Source organism: Protopterus annectens, chromosome 1.part0 (assembly GCF_019279795.1).
Source record: "Protopterus annectens isolate FY-2018-M chromosome 1.part0, PAN1.0, whole genome shotgun sequence".
Classification (NCBI taxonomy): domain Eukaryota; kingdom Metazoa; phylum Chordata; order Ceratodontiformes; family Protopteridae; genus Protopterus; species Protopterus annectens.
The window spans coordinates 1662825732-1662846543 of NC_056725.1; the positions used below are offsets into that span (position 1 = coordinate 1662825732).

A 20812-nucleotide genomic window follows, 5' to 3' on the forward strand; every position below is an offset into this window, starting at 1 on the left:
TCAGATTCTATCTGGACAGAACTAAATCCTTCAGAAAGTCTGATCAATTGCTGGTTAGCTTTGCTACAGGGGCAGAAGGCAAAACCATCTCCAAATGGATAGCACACTGCATCCATTTCTGCTACAAGCAGCATGGTAAGCCTCCCCCCCAAGGGGTCAGGACACACACCGCCAGAGCAGCCTCCACCTCTGCAGCCTTCCTGAGAGGAGTCCCCACCAGGGACATCATGGAGGCTGCCACCTGGACATCTGTTCACACTTTCACCAAACATTACCACCTGCCTGTCTTCTCCAAATCCAGGGCAGGGTTTGCCTCTGCAGTCTTGCAGGGCATCCTAGCCAGCCCCTAGCGTCCTTGTCTGCCTCCACCCATTTCCTCAGCTTTGGGAATCTACCCAAATGTGATGACTGCAACAGTGAAACACTAAGAACATAGTACAGTTGTGTACACTTGCCATAAATGTAGATGTTCGTGTGTATTCACTGTTGCAGTCCTGGTTTCCCTCCCTCAATCCCCCTTTTTCTCTTTCTCCCTGTGTTACCATTCTTCCTTGTTGTTCTCCTTTCCTTACAAGGGACATATTGGTATTTATTTTCCTCTGGTGGGGGTCTTCCATTAGAACCTGGCCTCCTACGTTGGGGGCTCCTGACAGGTTAGGGCAAGAAAAACTGATGTAATGGCATCGCCTGCCTTACTTTATACCTCTGACGACCTGACGTCAGTCTTCAAGCAACAGCAACCGACACAGAAATAATAAGTCTCTGGTATTCAGGCCATCCGAGGGCTACCTTGGCAGGGATAACCCAAATGGGATGACTGCAACAGGGAATACACTCAAACATCTAAATTTATGGTAAGTGTACACAACTGTACTTTCTTCAAGCTTTAGGTTCAATTGCTGCAATGCTCACCCTATTACCCACAGCTCACTTTCACATGAGGATTGTCCAGTGGACCCTGTCAGTACATTGATCGATGTTTTGATATCAGTTAAATGTTAGTCAACCTACATAACTCTCTACTTTCACCTGATCTGAACCCCCCTCTACAAATACAATTACTCTTTACTTTCACCTGACCTGACCCCCCCACTGCTAAAACAAACAAAAAAAAAACTGTACTCCTCTGTAGCACATCACAGCTGATACTTGACTGAATTTTGCCACTTTTTCTACTTGTAAATAATTGTTCTTAATATACCGAATGTAATTAACTTTTTTTTTTTTACTTCTGAAATGTCTATGTCTCTCAATTGTGTAATTTTATAACATTGTTAGAGCTTTTCTTCCTTGGTCACTGCTGAAAAAAGGCTCTTGCTCAGTCAGACTAACTCAGTTAACAAATGTCAAAATAAAAGTTTCCTATAAAGATTTCATGAGTCTGCAAGGTAATTTGGTGGATCCAGTCCAACGAGGTTGGTGAGGGACACCTATTTGTCTTTCCTCCTCCAAAGGCTACACTGAATATGGACAACTCCCAATGGGAGTGGGGGGCATTTCTTAGGATGGATTGTTCAGGGTACATGGTCCCCAGAAGAGACCAACTTACATATCAGTGTCGTAGAGATGAGAGTGGTCCTATTAGTTTTGTAGGGCTCTAAGAAATCTCTTCCCTCTAGGTACAGTTGCTATCCAGACAGATAATATGTTGGTGGTTTGGTACATCAGCAAATGGGTGAACCAGATCTTACCCCCTTTGCCAAGAAGCAATGAGAGTTTGGCAGTTGGCAATCTCCTCCAACCACTTTCTTGTAGCAATACACATTCCAGGGGAATCCAGTGTCTTAACTGATAAGCTCAGCAGATCCATCCTGATGCTGCATGAGTGGTCTCTCAATCCTGTAGTGACGGAAATAAGTTTTCGTTGCTGGGGTCAACCTTGCTGTGACCTTTTTGCCTCTCCCCTCAACAACAAGTGCAGCAGGTTCTTTGCCCTAATTCTCCCTCGGAGGTAGTCACCTAGAGATGATGTAGTCTATGTTTGGCCCCCTGGTCTCCTGTATGCTTATCCTCCCCTTCCCTTAATACCCAAATTTCTTCAGAAAGCACAATGGTTGAAGAGCAAGGTAATCCTCATTGCTCCCTTCTGGCCTCAGCAGGTGTGGCTCCCATTCCTGTAATCTCATCTTCTGTGTCCACCTTGGACACTGGACCCCAGTCCAGATCTCCTGTTGCACCTATCAGGAAAGATTCATGTGGACATTCAAGGCCCCAGGTTAACTACATGGTTTCCCCAATTCCAATGATGTCTAGACAGTCTAGGCTTTCCTCTCCAGTTCATAAGATTTTATCTCAAAAACCTTCTAGCAGAAAGATTTACTAGAGTAAATGGAAGAGATTTTCATTTTGGCCACGACAAAGAAAGCTGGATCCCTTTACAGCACCAATTCCTGCTATATTGGCTTTTGTGGCTTCAGTTATTCAAGACGGAGCAAGTTTCTCTACCATTAAGGTCCAGCTTGCAGCCATCTGTAATTACCACATAGGACGTAATGCCTTCTCCCAACTTCTTATATTTGTAAAGCTTTTCTGAAGGGTACTCTTCTGCTTATACCTTCAATAAGAGACCCTACTCCACCCTGGGATCTTACTAATGTTCATCGTGTTACACTGCTACAGTCATTACACTTGGGTTATCCTGCCATCAGGTGGTTCCCCAGTCGGCCTGAGTTCCAAAGTCTTGGTCCGGCATCAGTTGCTTGTCACCTCCTCTCTGATGTCAGTGCGACAGGGGTATATAAGATGCAGCCGACACCATTTTCTTCAGTCTTTCTTGCCGCGCGGTGCCCGAAGCAAAAGCAGTTCGCAAGTGCCGGTCGGCTGTCTCCTGATATTTTCATTCCGAATCCAGAACCAAAGTCTTCTACAAAGCTAAGTACCCCATTGGGGAAACTTTTTCTTGCCTCAGACCGATGTCAGTAAAAGTTAATAACTGTATTTCTTGTGTGAAGCAAATACCTCATAAGGATTTCCATTCTTATTGTATCCCATGCCTAGGCCCAGACCACGACGTCAGTGGTTGTCGGTTTTGTGCTAGGTTTAACAAGCGCACTATTAAATGTTGGTTTGATTTTGCCCGACATTATTTTGGTAGAAAATTCAATTATACCATGCCGTCGGAATGTCCGACGACCGGAATACACAAAAAGCGCAAAGACAAGGATAGGCATCCGAGGCCTAAAACAGACGACAAAGCCTCTTCTAGGCCAGTCGCCAGTTCTCCGGTTTTCAGCGAGGCACCTTCGCAGCCTCTGATGACCGCTTCTGTAGAACCACAGGCCGCCTCTGACTCCCACATGGCGATGGCTGGGCCTTCAGATGCACAAGTTATTCAGCCTACCGAGACTAACCTTTCAGAGGGATCCGGAGTAGCCGAGCAACCCACAGCCTCAGAGGGTGTCTTCAGACCTACTCAGTTAAGCATTAAAACCTCAGCTTAGTCTAAACATCCTTTAAAATCAAAGAAACAAATACAGCATTCTCCAGAACAGGCCTCCATGCCTAAGAAACAAATGCTCAAAATGGCTGAAGACCTAATCACTCTGATCAGGGGGTCCCATCCCCCTCCTGATAAAAGGCCTAGACTGGATGCAGACTATGACTCATCCGACCAGGTGTCCATCTCTTCTGATTCATCCTCAGACCTAGGATACTCTTTACCCCCTTATGAGGATTCTGATGCTGATGTATCAATTCCATCAGCCTCACCGCCTGAGAACTACTTTTTTGGGGAAACCCTACATACCATGAGGGAGCATTTCCACTGGAAAGGCCAGGATTACTCCGAATCCACAAAAGGCTCAGAGACTTCCTTTTATTACCTCAACACAGACCCCTTGCTATTTCGCCAGTGTTAGATATTGTGGATGATGTGTATACTGAATCCAGCTTAAATCCTGATTCCTTACCTCCAGCCCCTGTTAAACCTGACAGATACTACAGAGTCCCTGACTTACATAAATTTCTGTATAAAAGCCCTGTAGCTGACCCTGAAACCATTTCTCAGGGACCCAAAGGAGTTAAGGCCTCATCAGCCAAGAATCCAGTTCCCTCTGACAGAGATTCCAGAGGATTAGACAGATGGGGAAAGAAAGTATATACGTCTGCAACTTTAGCAATGAGAGCCTTAAATTGCCAGTTTCACATGCTAAAATATCAGCAATTTTTACTGTCTCAGTTAAAACAGAAAATGCTTCCAGAATCAGATCCTCCTAATTTTAAAGAAATGCAGGATTTATTGCATGCAGCTGAACAAGTGGGAAAGCATACTTTGCAATGTGGTTTTGATTCTCTAGAGGCCTCCTGCAGAGCAGCAGTTACAGGCTCTGTCATTAGAAGACATGCTTGGTTAAAAGAACATACGTTACCAGATCATGTTGAAGCAAAATTAACGGTTGCACCTTTGCAGCAGGATGTGTTATTTGGAGTTAAGGCAGAAGAGGTATTAAAGAAAATGGAGGATAAGGCAAAATCTATGCAAACAGTGAAGGATTTCGTACAGGTTCAGCCTCCTAGATTTAGCAGAACTGGCCAACTAAGAATTGGTCCTTTCCAATTACAGACAGACCTCAAAGGGGAAGATACAGACATCCAAGAGGTAAAGGTCAAACAAAAGGTCCTTATAGGCCTCGACAATGGGTTGCATCAGGCCAGAAAGAAAGGGAAGACAGGCCCCAACCATACAAAAAGCAGCTCCAATGACTTCCCACTACAGCTGCCAAACAAATCCCTCTTGGCAGCCCCCTTGGGAGGAAAACTGGCACTCTTCTACCACAATTGGCAAATGATCACCAAAGACAAATGGGTTCTCAACATTGTATTTCAAGGTTTACAGGTTCCACTTTCACACTCTGCCAAGGTTAAAAGAAATGCCAAATCTGCCACCAAATCAATGGGCAGAGGCTCAAAAACAAATTACAGCACTCATGGATATGAGAGCTATTCAAAAGGTACCATCACAGGAGCAAGGACAAGGATTTTACTCGAGACTCTTTCTGGTACCCAGAAAGGACAAAGCCTGGAGGCCCATTCTGGATCTTTCATCTCTAAACACTTACCTGGATGTTCCGAAATTCAAAATGTTGACATTACAGCAGCTTCTTCCCATGCTGGGCAAGAAAGCTTGGCTCGTGACTTTGGACCTCAAGGAGGCATACCTGCATGTCCCTATCGGACAAAACTGCAGAAGATAACTCAGATTCATAGCTGGTTCAATGCACTACCAATTCTCTGCACTGCCCTTTGGCTTATCTACTGCACCCAGGGTCTTCACAAAGTGCCTGGCACCAGTAATTGCATTTTTTAGACAGAAAGGAATTCAAATTTATCCGTACCTGGACGACTGCCTGATTCAAGCAGAGAGCAAGGACATTCTTCTAAAGCATCTGGTGTTTGTAAAAAAGTTACTAAGTTGCCTGGGGTACACAGTAAACGAAAAGAAATCAAAACTAGTGCCCTCACAAGAGATTATATTCCTGGGTGCCAGCTTGAACACAACGGCCCAGATGGCTTATCTCACGCCAGACAAGCAAAGACAACTGACTCAATACTTTCAATTGATGGCAACAAAGACCCAACTCCCTGCAAGAAAAATTCTGCAGGCCTTGGGTTACATGGCATCCTGCATACTACTAATTCCATATGCCAAACTGCATATGAGGAAACTACAATGGTACCTAAAGAATGTATGGTCTCAACACTGTCAAAGTTTGGAAACAGTTATACCACTAATCCCTTGCCTTCAACAGGAGTTTCAATGGTGGGCTCAAGCTTGTCACCTCAACAAGGGACAGCCTTTTACACAACCCACAGCCAGGCAAACACTGACAACAGATGCATTGGATTATGTCTGTGGAGCACACATGGCAGGCAAATGTATTCAGGGCACGTGGCCCGCAGAACAAAGGCATCTTCACATCAATCAAGAAAAGATGCTAGCTGTACAAAATGCCCTTTTAGCTTTCAAGGACCTGCTGCATCCAGGACAACTATTACTAAAGACAGACAACACCACAGTTATGTGGTACATAAACAAGGGGGCACACACTCCTACCCCCTCTGCAGACAAGCCATGACCTTGTGGAACACAGCTATAAACCTTCAAGTTCATCTGCAAGCACAATTCCTGCCAGGAGAGAAAAACACACTGGCAGATGACTTAAGCAGAAACATCATGGATCCCCACGAATGGGAATTGAATCCACAAATATTCAGAATGATAACACGGAAATGGTGGAGCCTGGACATAGATCTGTTTGCATCCCCAATAAACTGCCAGCTACAAAAAGTTTGCACAAGGAGTTACCATCCACAAGCATAGAAGGTGGATGCCCTCTCACTCAGCTGGGAGAACCTACAAGTATACGCTTTCCCACCACTACCTCTCCTGCCAAAGGTACTCATAAAAGCCAGGCAAGAAGAGCCAAACATGATCCTGATTGCACCAGACTGGCCACGCCAGCACTGGTACCCAATCTTAAGGAGCTTAGCACAAGAACCACCCTGGATTTTGCCTGAAATCCCACATCTGCTGACTCAGCACAACAATCAAATACTACACAGCCAGCTAAAGACCTTAAACCTAGCTGCATGGAAGATTCCTTAGTCAAGCAAGCGATGCCTCTCTCCAAAGTTGCTATGGATGTCATTCTGGAGGCCAGAAGGCCAAGTACCAGGAAAGCCTATTCGGATAAATGGAAAAGATTCTGTGCCTGGAACCAAGCTCACAGCCTTGACCCTTTTGTCCCAAACATTCCTCAGATACTACAATACTTAACTGAGATGCTGGACAAAGGCCTTTCCTTCTCATCCATCAAGATCCACGCCTCTGTCATCTCTGCTCATTACAACACGGATCCACCAATTTTCTCTAATCCTCTGTTAAAACAGTACCTCAGAGGGGCTAAAAACATAAGACCGTCCCATAGAGCACCTACTCCAACTTAGGACCTCAACTTTGTTTTGGAAAAACTAACTTTACCTCCTTTTGAGCCAGCTAACACAGCACAATTAAAATATATCTCTTGGAAAACTGCTCTGCTCCTGGCAATAACATCAGCACAAAGAGTTTCAGAATTACATGCACTAATGGCAGTGGAACCTTTCCTCATTTTCCACCAGGACAGGGTGTCTTTAAGAACTAACCCTACATTTATGCCAAAGGTGGTTTCCAGTGTGGCTCTAAACCAAACTATTCACCTGCCAACTTTTTATCCTAAACCACAGAATAAAGGGGAGAGACTACTGCACTCTTAGGACATTCACAGGCAGTTATGCTTCTACTTGCACAAAACCAAAGCTTTCAGAAAATCTGAGCAATTATTGGTAGCATATGCTGCAGGAGCACATGGAAAAGCCATTTCAGAACAGAGTATTTCAAAATGGATAGGACATTGTATACGTTTCTGCTACACATACCATGGAAAACCTGTACCTAGCAGCATTAGATCTCACTCCACCAGGGCAACAGCCACTTCAACTGCCTACCTCAGGGGAGTACCTACCAAAGATATTTTGGAAGCAGCAACTTGGAGTTCTGTACATACCTTCACCAGGCATTACCATCTGCCTCTGTACTCTAAATCCAGAGCTGGCTTCACCACTGCAGTGCTGCAGGGCCTTATAGCCACCCCTAATGCCTTATAGAACCAGCCACCCTACCTCAGCTTTGGGATTCTACCCAAGTGTAATGACTGCAGCAGTGTAACACGATGAACATAGTACAGTTTTGTACCTACCATAAATGTAGATGTTCGAGTGTATACACTGCTGCAGTCCAGGTTACCCTCCGTCCTTCCCCTCTTACTTGCTGGTACGTACCTATGTCTTCTACCCTTACTACCTATGGGGAATATTTGCTGGTAGCTGTAAGTTGTTTTTTGCTTTTCTTATGTATGTTTTATTAGCAATTGGAATTGCCTACCTATTTAGAGGCACCTGACATTTGGGGCAAGAAAAATTGAAGAAAATGGCGTCGGCTGCATCTTATATACCCCTGTCGCACTGACGTCAGGGAGGAGGCGACAGCAACCGACGCCGGACCAAGACTTTGGAACTCAGGCTGACTGGGGAATCGCCTGATGGCAGGATAACCCAAGTGTAATGACTGCAGCAGTGTATACACTCGAACATCTACATTTGTGGTAGGTACAAAACTGTACTTTTTGTTGCAAATTTCAACTCAGTCCCCCCTTTGAACCTTTAGCTAAGTCAGACCTGAAATTTCTCTCTTGGAAAGCGATATTTCTTGTCACCATTACATCAGCAAGGTGGGTTTCTGAACTCCCAGCACTTTGTTCAAAACCACCATATTTGGTTTCTGACAAAGACAGAGTGATATTACGTACATATCTTTCTTTTCTGCCAAAAGTTTTGAGTCAAAACCAGTCTTCTTTCCAAAATTTGACAGTAAGAGAGTACATGCTCTGTAAATAAACAACTTCATTTTTACCTCCAAGAACTAAAGGATTTTGAAAAAAAAAACGATTAACTGTTTGTTTCCTTTGCTAAAATCAAATTGGGAAAGCCACCATCTAAAGTTACCTTAGCTGAATGTATAACAGATTGCATTTCCTTTGTATAATCTCCAAGAGGTTTGTCATTAACTAAATCTCCAAAGGCTCATTCGGCTAGATCCATGGATATATCATCTGCTTTTTGTGCCAGAGGTTTAATTGATGACATTTTTGCTGTGGCTGCTTGGTCCAGTTCCCATACTTTTATTGCTCGTTACAAGTTGGACATGCTTTTGGCTCCATGGTTCTCTGGAATATCCTTTCATGAGGGCCACCCAAGATTATTGTAGCTGGGGAATCTGTCTCATGCATTGAAGATTGAATGAAAATGACAACATCAGATACTAAAGTTATGTGCTCACCATAACTATGCATCTGTCTTGTCCATTTTCATTCTTCCTCAACTCCCCACCCTTCTTCCCTCTATCCTTACCCTGTGTGAGTGACCTGATGAGGTATGTGGAAACCGTTGTTGCCAGTATGAGCTCCTACTTTCTTTCTATAATTATAATTATTATTGTAACTTTATGTCTTCTGGCATATTTAACAGCAGCAAACTCGATCTGAGGTAATCAGGCAAGTAAGGGGCATTATTGTCTGGCATTAGAAGCATTAAGGGAGGAGCTCGAGAGTCTGATCCAAGAATCCAAAGGGACTGGCCGAGTTGGATCCGAGGGTTTGTTCCAAGACCCATACATTGAGGAAGAGTAAAAATGGACAACACTGATGCATAACTTTTATTTCCTGTGTACAGGATTTGAGTCTCTTAGCCATCATTTGCCTACTATGTTGACCCTAAGCAAGTTGCATGACCAGGCAGTTCGTAGTAGCAAATGGCAATGTGGGCTATTCTCTTAAATGGTCCCTTAGACTGCAAGTCTAAACCTATGAACCAGATCGGCCTCTGCTTCTATTGCATTCTTCAGAAACTCTTTAGAGGATACAATTTGTGCAAAAGCAATGTTCTGTTTTGCACATTTTTTTCCAAATACTACAAGTTGGATGTGATTTCTAGATACAGAGCCTCCTTCAGAGCTACCATCCTCAAGAGTATCTGGCCATAATTCTCCCCAGGAGAAACAGTTTGGGATTCTGTACAAGACAAATCAGATTGACAAAGAATGAAAAAAGATGCATCATTATTCTAAGTGCAAAACTTTCATTTATGTCAGGTTAGACCTCCTAAACACAACATTTAAAAAGCCCCCCCCCCCCCCCCAGCCCACATGTACTTGTATAACAGCTCCAAGATAACAAAGATCAGGGAAAAGGGTATTGCAAGTTTCCCTCGTTTCTCAAGGTTTTGTGAACTGGATTGTTCTATGTTAGTGTACAGGTCAGGTAAAGGGGCTTGCCTCTTTGCAAAAACATTGATTTGGTTGTGATGTTTGCAGTTTCTTGAGCAGTAATGACTAACTTTTATTAATAAGGCATTAAGTTTTGAAATCTGCTTTTACTACAACAGAGTTTTGTCATAGTGGGCTCAGAAAGATGTGGTCTGAATTTCAGTGAGTTATGTTGCTGACGGTTTGTTTTTATTGTATGTTTTTTTGACTGTGTGTGTGTCTGTGTGTGCGCACTCGCACCTGTCTGTAAACATATTAAATAGTTTGTTAATTCTCGATTACTATGAAGTATAATGCAAAATGTCACAGCTCCAGTCAGTTCCCCCCTCACCGATAGTGTTACAGCTTCAGTTAGAATAGTAGCAATCACCATATAATGGATATGGTTGCCCCCTCACCGATAGTGTTACAGCTTCAGTTAGAATAGTATCTGGCCAACTGGTTTTTCAGTTGAGTTGTACAGGTTATATAGGTCACATTAAAGGTGGGAAAAGTTTTGAAATGATTTATTGTGGTCTCACTTTTTTATATCACATAAATCTGTCATTTTAACAGGGGTGTGTATACTTTTTATATCCACTGTGTGTGTGTGTGTGTGTGTGTATATATATATATATATATATATATATATATATATATATATATTTTTTTATCTTGCTAAAATGTTCTGCACAATCCAAATCTGCCCAGCACAAACACAAAATCTGCTTATTATTAATCTATTTTCTTCTGACCCTGAAAGCCTTTGCAGGGGCAGACACACTGACATGATCTTATTTATTTTATTTTATTATTATTTTTTTTTTGGAACGCTGTTACTTCTCCATTATACTGTGTGAGGACACAACTGATGAGGTTAGTGTGCTTCTCTGTTCTGTTGTATCACCGTCCCATTCACTTAGAATGGAAGGTGACAGAAATACTGCTAAGTTTGCGAATGCACAATAATGATGTCAATTTTTTCAGCGACTCTTACACAGGTATTTACTGCATATTTGTTACATTCTTTGTGTAAAGTTATTTCAAAAGGATAAAGTAGTAACAGAGATAACATAGTCTTTTGAAAAAGTGATATTTTGGTGTTTCAGAGCCACGGGCAGCGAATCGCATTTTGTAACTTCTATGTTCAGCTAATTAGTGAAGTTGCCCTTTGTGGTTACCAGGTTTAACCATCTTCAGACTACAAAAGACTCAATTGGTTTATAACTGAAGAGACAAGAATGAATGCTGCTTTATATGATAGTTTGAAGTTGAGTTATGAGTTTGGAGCCTGAATAACATTATGACTTCAGTGGGTGTGAAATAAAGAGGTACAAGTACCTTACTTGTATGAGTGTTCCTTGGCAAATGATTTTCAGATGTTATATGCCAAGTGAGAATAGAAAAAGGGAGACAAATTAATTCAGCTACAACATGGTGTGCACTGAGAAAGATGATTAGTGGTAGAAATACTTCCGAGGTGAAGAATTAGCAACATAATGCTTTTTTAATATGTGAAAGTGTGGGGGTCACTTTCTTGGAAATAAGTGTACTCTGGGAAAGGAAATGTTGGATTTAAGACAAAGTCATTCTTTAAATTCTTTAATAGTTGTTTTCCTGATTAGAGAATAAAAGACTGTTGTATCAGAGTACCTGTTTTTCATTAAGTCATCCTGGGGTATTCAATGTGACCTTTTATTTAAAGAATCCTTTAGTAGAAGAATATATTGAGTGGCATTCCTTATTTATTCTTATGTACTTCAAGCAGTAATTCCTATTGTGTTTTTTACATTTCCCACTATAACTTATGATTTAAAGCATTGGCTCACACCTCCAGTTGAACTTTGTGTGAGAGATAAGTGAGTGACGCTGGATCTTACATAGGCAAAAAATTAATTGATAAGCAAATGGCTTAATGTAAAATTGAGTGTTTGTAGTTAATTGCTGTCTTTATAATAATAATATATTTTTTTAAGGAACTGACTCCAGATTATTCCATGGAGAGTCATCAGAAGGACCATGAAAACTATGTAGCAGTTTCGCGAACTAGAAGGCGACGTGCAAAGGCACTACTAGATTTCGAACGACATGATGATGATGAGCTGGGATTCCGCAAAAATGATATCATCATAGTATGTATGACCGGGTTTAAATTGTCTTACTATTTACCTTCTCCAGATGAAGATGCATCACTACATAGAATTAAGCAATGTGCTATTTACTTGGGGGCATTTTACTGTTCTTCATCTGACTAAAGGGAGTTAAGTCTGTGAGGTTTACATAACATGCACTGTAGCATGATGTGATTTATGACCTATACGGATAGGCAGGCTTGCAATTTTCTTTAATGGAATTCAAAATCCTCTGCTGGTATTGTATGTGCTACATTAGTAAATGTTTAAACTGTCCTAAGGGAAAAGGGGTACGTGATAAACTACTGTGGAATCTGAGTTCTTCCTAAAATACCAGAAGTTTAGGAATATAGCTGACATTAGAAAGAGTAATGGTTTATTGTACTTATAAAGGGAGTCACACAGGGGAAGAAACAAGGGGATGATCACTACTGACCATTGCTTGTGTTAGAATTTTTCCAGCTGACAGTTTTTATTTAGGTGCATTGTCTGCCCTAGTAGTCATGGAACCAAGGTGCAAAAAAAAAACTTTGACTGGCATATCAAAATGCCAGGGTTTACAGCAGACAAATTCAATTGAACATTGTATATTCTGTTGAAAAGGATAGTAACATTTTGTATGTACATTTGTCAGTGAAGAGAAAAGCAAAGGTAGTAGTACCAAAATTTAAAAAAGAAAAGCATAGGCGATGACTGTGATATGACCCAGGGAATCAGTGAATCCAAACATGAGAATTGTTTAAAAAATGAGATGTTAAGAGGTTTACAAAGCATTCTAAATGAACTCCCGAGACTGAAAGTGGATAGAACAGTGGACTCTAATGGAATTCACTTCCAAGTGCTGAAAGATCTGCTTGTTATATTGGCCACTCTCCAGTGAAGTATGTGTAGTGTATGAAAAAATGTAAAAAGGTAGTTATAATTGCACTTCACAGAAATGGGAGCAAGGAAGAGGCATTAAGCTGCAGGACAGTGAATTTAATCTCAGTAGATGTAAAATCGATGGACTCGCTTATAAAGGAAGTAATTATTGGTTTGTTGCATCTTGTATGGGACAGGATTAAAGGCAGCACTTATTCACAGCATGTAAAACTTCTGAAGCAATTCCAAAAGATATCTTTTTGTCAGCCTAGCAATTGCATTGGAGAGTCTGTGTACATGGTTTGGGGTCTGTCTTATAACACTGAAATGCTGTATTACTGAATTGCAAAATATCAGCACTGAAAACATTGAACTGGCTTTTCATCAAAGTGACATTAGCAGGAAACGGTCTTTTTTTGCAGAGGGACAAGCTCCCTGTACCACCATCCTCATGTATTATATCATCTCCGGGATCATTCCACATTGGGGAAAGGCAAAATACCCAGTCCCAAGAAATGTTACTATTTCAGTGAAAAGCCAGTTTGATTTTTTCAGTGTTGATATTTTGCCATTTGATAATATAACATTTTGATGTTATGACAGGGACCCCATGGTCTGCCAAGATTTTTGCAAGATGTGTAGCAGTGCCATGCAAAGGATTAATATGCCAATTCCCTTTCCCTAACCCTGAAATGGTTCCCAAGATGGTGTCTGCAGGCTGAAATTTGACTGAATGACAAAACTCCAAAAGCAGTAATCAATAGGAAGAGCGAGAGAGTTAAAAGTGCTGTGAAACAGAGCTGTGCATTGTCGCTATCAGTGACATTGCAAGAAGGTAAACTTCTGTTTTTGAAGATGACAGTAAGGTCTCAAATAGGGTCAGCATTTTAAATAGTTTGAAATGGATGAAGGTGGACTAAAAATATTTAGTGGAATGGCCAGATGCATGCAACTTAAAACAGAATAATTCACGTCGGAACAAAGCCACAAATTAAGACTTGAATAGAAGGGGTGAGCTACTGACTACTATTCAGATGGACGTATAGGAGGCTTTGTGTAATTATATGTGCTATAGGAAGTTAGGTGCTTAATGATAGTGCTTAAGACATCCTGCCATGTGTTCAGAGAAACGTTACTATCAGAAAATTGAAGTTGCTTACCCTTTGTTACAGTCAGTGTGTACACTTCTGAAGAGACATTGAGGTAAAAATACCCAGCCAGGTGATGGATAACTACAAAGTTTTCCTTAACTATGATAGAAACCTCAACAGCAATACCCAACACTGCACAGAGCTAATACTAAATGAGATCACTTATGCAGAGCCAGAGGACATAGCCATTCTAATAGTGGACAAATTTATTTCAGACTTTAGTCTCATCTCCCCTCCTATATTTGCAGATCACATACTTGAATCTATACCCTTCTCAAATCACCAAAGAACAAGTCCACAAGACACTATCAAAGGCCAAAATCTTTCTTTTAAGGGTCCATGTAATATGCTGAGATGCCTACTGGCCACTCTGAAACAGAACCGGTCACCCCCCTGCAGAGACTATTCAGTATTCACTTCCATATAGTCTTCTTCCCGGATGAATAGAAGACAGCAACAGTTATCCTCTTGCACAAACATGGGATGTCACGGACCCATATAATTATAAACTCGTAAGCCTAACCAGCCTCATCTGTAAAGCTATGGAAAGAATCATTATGGGATTAATAAATAAGGGCAGTGGTAACCTACAAACTCTTGACCCCCACCAATTCTGATTTGTTAAAGGCAGATTCTGCCTGTTTAATGCAGTTGACGTCTTTGAGAAGGTTGCTAAAGCAATGGATGAAGGCTAATCAGTACACACTACTTATCTGGACCACTCAAAGCTGTTCAACACCATCCCATGCTCTGGTGTGATGGATAAACTCTCCTAGCTATGTATAGATCCCTATGTAACTCATTAGATAGCAAACTGGCTCACAAACACAACCCAGTAAATTACAGTGAGCAGCTCTACCTCCTCCAAAACATCTGTCACTAGTGGTGTACCCCCAGGGTTCAGTCCTCCAGCCGCTGTGCTTTGCATTTACTTCTCAAAGCTGAAAGCTAATATTAAGGAATTACGGTTCTCCAAGTTTGCAGATGACTCTAAACTTGGTTTCAATGTAAACTCCCTAGAGGGCTTTCCCAAACAGTACACTAAAACTAAATTCCAGGAAGTGTATAATAGTATCCTTCAGCAACCATAACTTCTCTTGTAATTGTCACTTTCATAACACCCCCTGAAAGTTGATCATAGACAGGGATCTGGGAACCTATGTAGCCAATGGTCTGTCCTTTGATCAACGTGTATCCACTATTGTAAGACAGTCCTTGTTCATTACACATTTTATTGTTTCATAGGTGGTTACTATGCTTGCACTCCAGTGAAACATTGTGGAGCCCCAAAGCAATATCATGTTAAGTGACTTGCTTATAGTCGCACACTAGGCAAATAAGAACTGAGGGAGTCAAACCCTGATACCACAGGAATTATGGCCTTAAGCCTCTGCACCGACTGCCAGACTATATATCTAAAGGTCCTGGAAGGCAATAGTTAGGCTGATCGTGGAGTATAATGCCATCTTAGTGTGTACCTGTCCAAACATTTGTCACAGTTGGAAAGACTGCAATGCTTTCTCCATAAAAAAGAATAAAAAAGTCAAGGACCTAAACCATAAAAATTATGCAGACTATCTCAAAGCCTTGTTCCTCTTCTTGGTATCATACAAGCGGCTAAGAGGTGATCTCTGCCTTTCGTATAGCGCCTCAACCGACCCTCTTCTTTCTTACCTATTACACAAGTCCCACAAAGTCAAATGTAGAACACACAACCCACAGGGGTTGGGAGGGTGGCCTAATGGTTAAAGTGTTTGCCTTATAAACACAAGGTGCAGGGTTTGAGTCTCACAAGGGATAATTGGCTAGGCTTAAAATGGCTTTCAAGGGCACTTAGCCTAGTACTAACCTATGGTCTAAACCTATGGTCACAAACCAGTGAATACAAAAGGAAGAATAGTACTAGACAAACCACTCAGTGGCTGCTTGGAAACGCACTTTAATCCAGAGACTGATAAAATCCACACTGGTAAATAAATCCACACCAATAACCTCCACACTGATTAAGCGCTTTTGTCGGTAACACCAACTTCATCAGAATGAACATTACACAATTAAAGATGCTTATATACCCTCCGCCACAGACAGGTGCCCTGACATCACATCATGCTATTAAAAATTGAACCACATTGCCAGTAGTAAAAATTGTGTAACCAGACTATTATAAACTTAATGAATATCATACAAAGTAAAAACAATATTGACATATTAAAACCATTTGAAAAAAAAAATAAATAAATATATATATATATATATATATATATATATATATATATATATATATATATATGAAAATAATCACATAAATGTAAATATGAATATATATGTATTTTTATATGTAATTTTTTATATATATGTACGTACTCAAGTGCCAACAATTACACATTAACCCCCATCTGAAAGAACTAATTATGCCATTTAAATACAGAACATAGCTCTAAGCTTTAAAAGGGGCATGAGACTAATATGCTCATTAAGGCCAGGATATGAGCATGCATTCAACTTAACTTGCCATTTTAACTCCAATAGCTCTAAATAATCATCTTCAGGACCACCCCAGGTCCTAAATCAACATGGTCAATGGCAGAAAAACTAAAAAAAAGTGTAGTAAATTGTTCTACATGATTATGTAATGCATTTACTTGATTCTTACTTCTAATGTTGTAGCAGTGCTCATAAATTCTCTGCTTAAATGCCCTTTTTGTTTAGCCCACATAAAATACATTGCAAAGCCAACACTTAGCAATATATACCACCTTTTTCGAATAACAAGAAAATTTCTTACTAGGGTAGATACGACCAAAATTCTTAATGTAAATAAAATCCCCCTCCATGACAAAAGGGCAATGACCACACCTACCACATTTAAGGCATCCACTGGATTTATTCTCCCTCTTCTGCCTTTCTAAGAATGTTTTGAAGCAATGATCTTTCTTATAGACAATAACAGGTTTATCTCTTAATATGTTACAAACATCTTGATCCAATAACAAAATTGGCCAAAATTTCACCAATATATTTTTGATGTCATAAAAATGCAAGGAGAAAGGTAACATATAGGCTCTTGTACAGCTGTCATTATATAGTTTGTCTCTGACCCACTCACTATTGATTCCACTACCACTAAATAAGATTTTAACTATAACCCCATTCTTTCTTTTTACAACTACCTCATTTTTAATTTCTTGTAGAAAATTAGGGGGATATCCCCTTCTTTTGAATATGCTAATCAGTTTATCACATTCTACTTGGAAGTCGCCTTCGTCTGACACCATTCTAGTAATTCTAATAAATTGCCCCTTGATTAGGGATTTTTTCTTGTGAATCGGGTGCCATCTCCCAAAATGTAGTAGTGTATTAGAATATGTGGGTGTCCTGTACAAAAGACAAAAGTTTTGTTTGAATAATCCTTATGTAAAGTTTCATCCAAAAAATTAAATCTGTCTAGGTCAGAATTTAATGTAAATTCAAAAAATTCTGTGGTATTATTAAGGTATTGAAAAAACTCATCTAGTTTGTCCTTCCCATCTTTCCACAAAAGGACTATGTCGTCCAAGTATCGGCCATACAGGACCCAGTGATAAACTGATTAACATGTTCGAAAGAAGGGGATATCCCCCTAATTTTCTGCAAGAAATTAAAAATGAGGTAGTTGTAAAAAGACAGAATGGGGTAATAGTTAAAATCTTATTTAGTGGTAGTGGAATTAATAGTGAGTGGGTCAGAGACAAACTATATAATAACAGCTATACAAGTGCCTGTATTTTACCTTTCTCCTTGAATTTTTATGACATCAAAAATATATTGGTGAAAAAAAATATTTTGGTGAAATTCTGGCCAATTTTGTTATCAGATCAAGTTGTTTGTAAATATTAGGAGATAAACCAGTTATTGTCTATAAGAAAGATCATAGTTTCAAAACATTCTTAGAAAGGCATTAGAGGGAGAATAAATCCAGTGGATGCCTTAAATGTGGTAGGTGTGGTCAATGTCCTTTTGTCATGGAGGGGGATTTTATTTATATTAAGAATTTTGGGCATATCTGCCCTAGCAAGAAATGTTCTTATTATTCGAAAAAGGTGGTATATATTGCTAAATGCTAGCTTTGCAATGTATTTTATGTGGGCAAAACAAAAAGGGCATTTAAGCAGAGAATTTATGAGCACTGCTGCAACATTAGAGTTAAGAATCAAGGAAATGCATTATATAATCATGTAAAACAATTTCCCACACATTTCTTTAGGTTTTTTGCCATTGACCATGTTGATTTCGGACATAGGGGGTGGTCCTGAAGATTATTATTTAGAGCTATTGGAGTTAAAATGGCAAGTTAAGTTGAATGCATGCTCATATCCTGGCCTTAATGAGCATATTAGTCTCATGCCCCTTTTAAAGCTTAGAGCTATGTTCTGTATTTAAATGGCATCATTAGTTCTTTCAGATGGGGGTTAATGTGTAATTGTTGGCACTCATAGTATGTACCATATATATAAAACATTACATATAAAAATGCATATAAAAATACATATATATTCATATTTACATGTATGTGATTATTTATATATATATATATATATATATATATATATATATATATATATATATATATTTTTTTTTTTTTTTTCAAATGGTTTTACTTAGTGTGATATTCATTAAGTTTATAATAGTTTGGTTACACAATTTTTACTACTGACAATGTGGTTCAATTTTTAATCGCAGGATGTGATGTCAGGGCACCTGTCTGTGGGGGAGGGTATATAAGTGTCTTTAATTGTGTAATGTTCATTCTGATGAAGTTGGTGTTACCGACAAAAGCACTTAATCAGTGTGGAGGTTATTGGTGTGGATTTATTTACCAGTGTGGATTTTATCAGTCTCTGGATTAAAGTGCGTTTCCAAGCAGCCGCTAAGTGGTTTGTCTAGTACTGTTCTTCCTTTTGTATTTACTATTACACAAGTCCAACATTAATGTGAGTACCTGCTCAAAGGATCTCAATTTCTTTTGCAATATAAGTAGCACATGTAGGAGGGATAGGTAAGTATCACAGAGAATACCGCTTCTGTGGAACCATATTCAGCTCCACATAAAGTAAAGTACTTCTTACTCTATTCAGACATAATATGAACAATTAGATGGGATACTGCAAATTCACGCTCTATATAGCACCCATTTATCTCATGGATAGGAGCAAAATATAAGTGTCCCAGCATATCCTTGTTCTGCCCATTTCTGGTTTATTCATACATAAAACCCAAGGGCCAAAAAACTACCATGGCAATGTAATGCTAGGCTTCTTAAGATCCTCACAGATAAACAGCCTAGTAAGTGCCTATAAACCTATAAGAATAAGAAGGAACCTAAGCATGAAAAATGGTCTACACAGCCCTAAACTTGCTGACAGTTTCTGTCATCTGATTTGAAAAACCTCTTGCACCCATGTTGCACTTGTACTATGGATTGACATATACAGTACTGCTTTGATATGTGATGCACTTCTGCAGAGCACTGTGTGATGGCTGTGCAGCTTGACAAGGTGAGTGCATGATCATGTAGCCTTTCTAGAGCTGTATTTTTAAAAAGGAGCACTGGATCAGATTTTGAGGGAATGGTGTTTTAAAGAGAAGACATGTCACTTGGTTGCTTATGTAATAAATTGTTAAATTTTTAATATAATTACTTGGAAGCGAATGAAAATTGTGTAACTGCAATTGACTGGAAAAGGACAATTGACTGCATGGCTCACTAAGTTAAGGATGTGTTTTTTCTTGGGGGAGGGTTTGCAGGAAGGTAGAGTCTGTAGTGACTGATAAGATGCTGTGGGAACAATTAATACGAGTGTCAGTAAAGAACAATTGTATTGCTTTAGATCTAACTGAAATGGTGTTGCAGTGGTAGAAATATTAAACTCCCATACTGGAGACACTGATGAGTTGTATCAAGAGAATAAGGAGTTATAAGTAACAGTGTGCACTCTTATTGAATGAACTGGACACAGTAAAAGGAAAGCAAATTGATCATAACGTTAGTGTCCAATGAAAAAATATCCTTGTTGTTGGAATACCTGAAAAAGAAGAACATTTTGTGTTACTTGTATACAGTTGCAACTGGTAGACTGGACTGGGCTGCACATAAGTAAGATTAAAACTGAAAGGCACATAGACTTTTCTTTCTAGGTCCATGTATAACTGCTTGACAGCTGGGACATATTCTGGGTCAGTTTGAACCATTTAAAATGAAGAATCAGATTTAGACATTATTAGACTTGGGATGGGTTATAAGTTTAGGGACAAGTGTGTGATTCTCTTTTTTTAAATGATTAATTAGCATGGACTCAGTGTAAGAGGACACTGTTCTTTAGTCTGAGTGTTGTATCTAGCCATATTCAGAGCTTATCCCCCATAAATTCAAGACTTTCACTGATTTTTCAGAAAGCATTGCTATCTATATAAAAATACAAACCAATTTAAAGTTGGCTCAATGAGTGCCTCTGCTTCAGAAATAAAGAACGCTACTGTTTTGTTTCAATGGAAAATTCAGAAGAAGCTGCTCTAGATAATTTGAAACTATTCAGCCAACGAGTCAGGAGTAATGTCCTGTTTTCAAGACTTGTATGGATGAACAAAAGAAAGCAGGCTATAATGAAGCAGAGAGTTGTCAGATGATACATACCAATGTAATTTACAGTATCTAGAGACTGGGCTCATTTACTAGGAATTTAAGTTAATATGATCTTGAAGTATTTATTACCGTTTTCATATTTTGAAAACAATTTAGACGTGTCCGAATAGCTTTAGCCTAATCGAATCAGCAGGTTGAGCTCTGAGCTTAA

The 20812-nt window shown here is 39.8% G+C and overlaps 1 protein-coding gene across 2 annotated transcripts in view; it reads left to right on the forward strand.

Annotated features, from left to right (window-relative positions):
• SGSM3 (small G protein signaling modulator 3) overlaps positions 1–20812 on the forward strand; it is a 1391341-nt gene that overhangs the window by 908081 nt on the left and 462448 nt on the right. For both annotated transcript variants that reach the window (XM_044068352.1, XM_044068343.1), the window contains exon 13: positions 11815–11970. In XM_044068352.1, coding sequence (XP_043924287.1) covers positions 11815–11970 — 156 coding nt within the window. The remainder of the gene's footprint in view (positions 1–11814; positions 11971–20812) is intronic.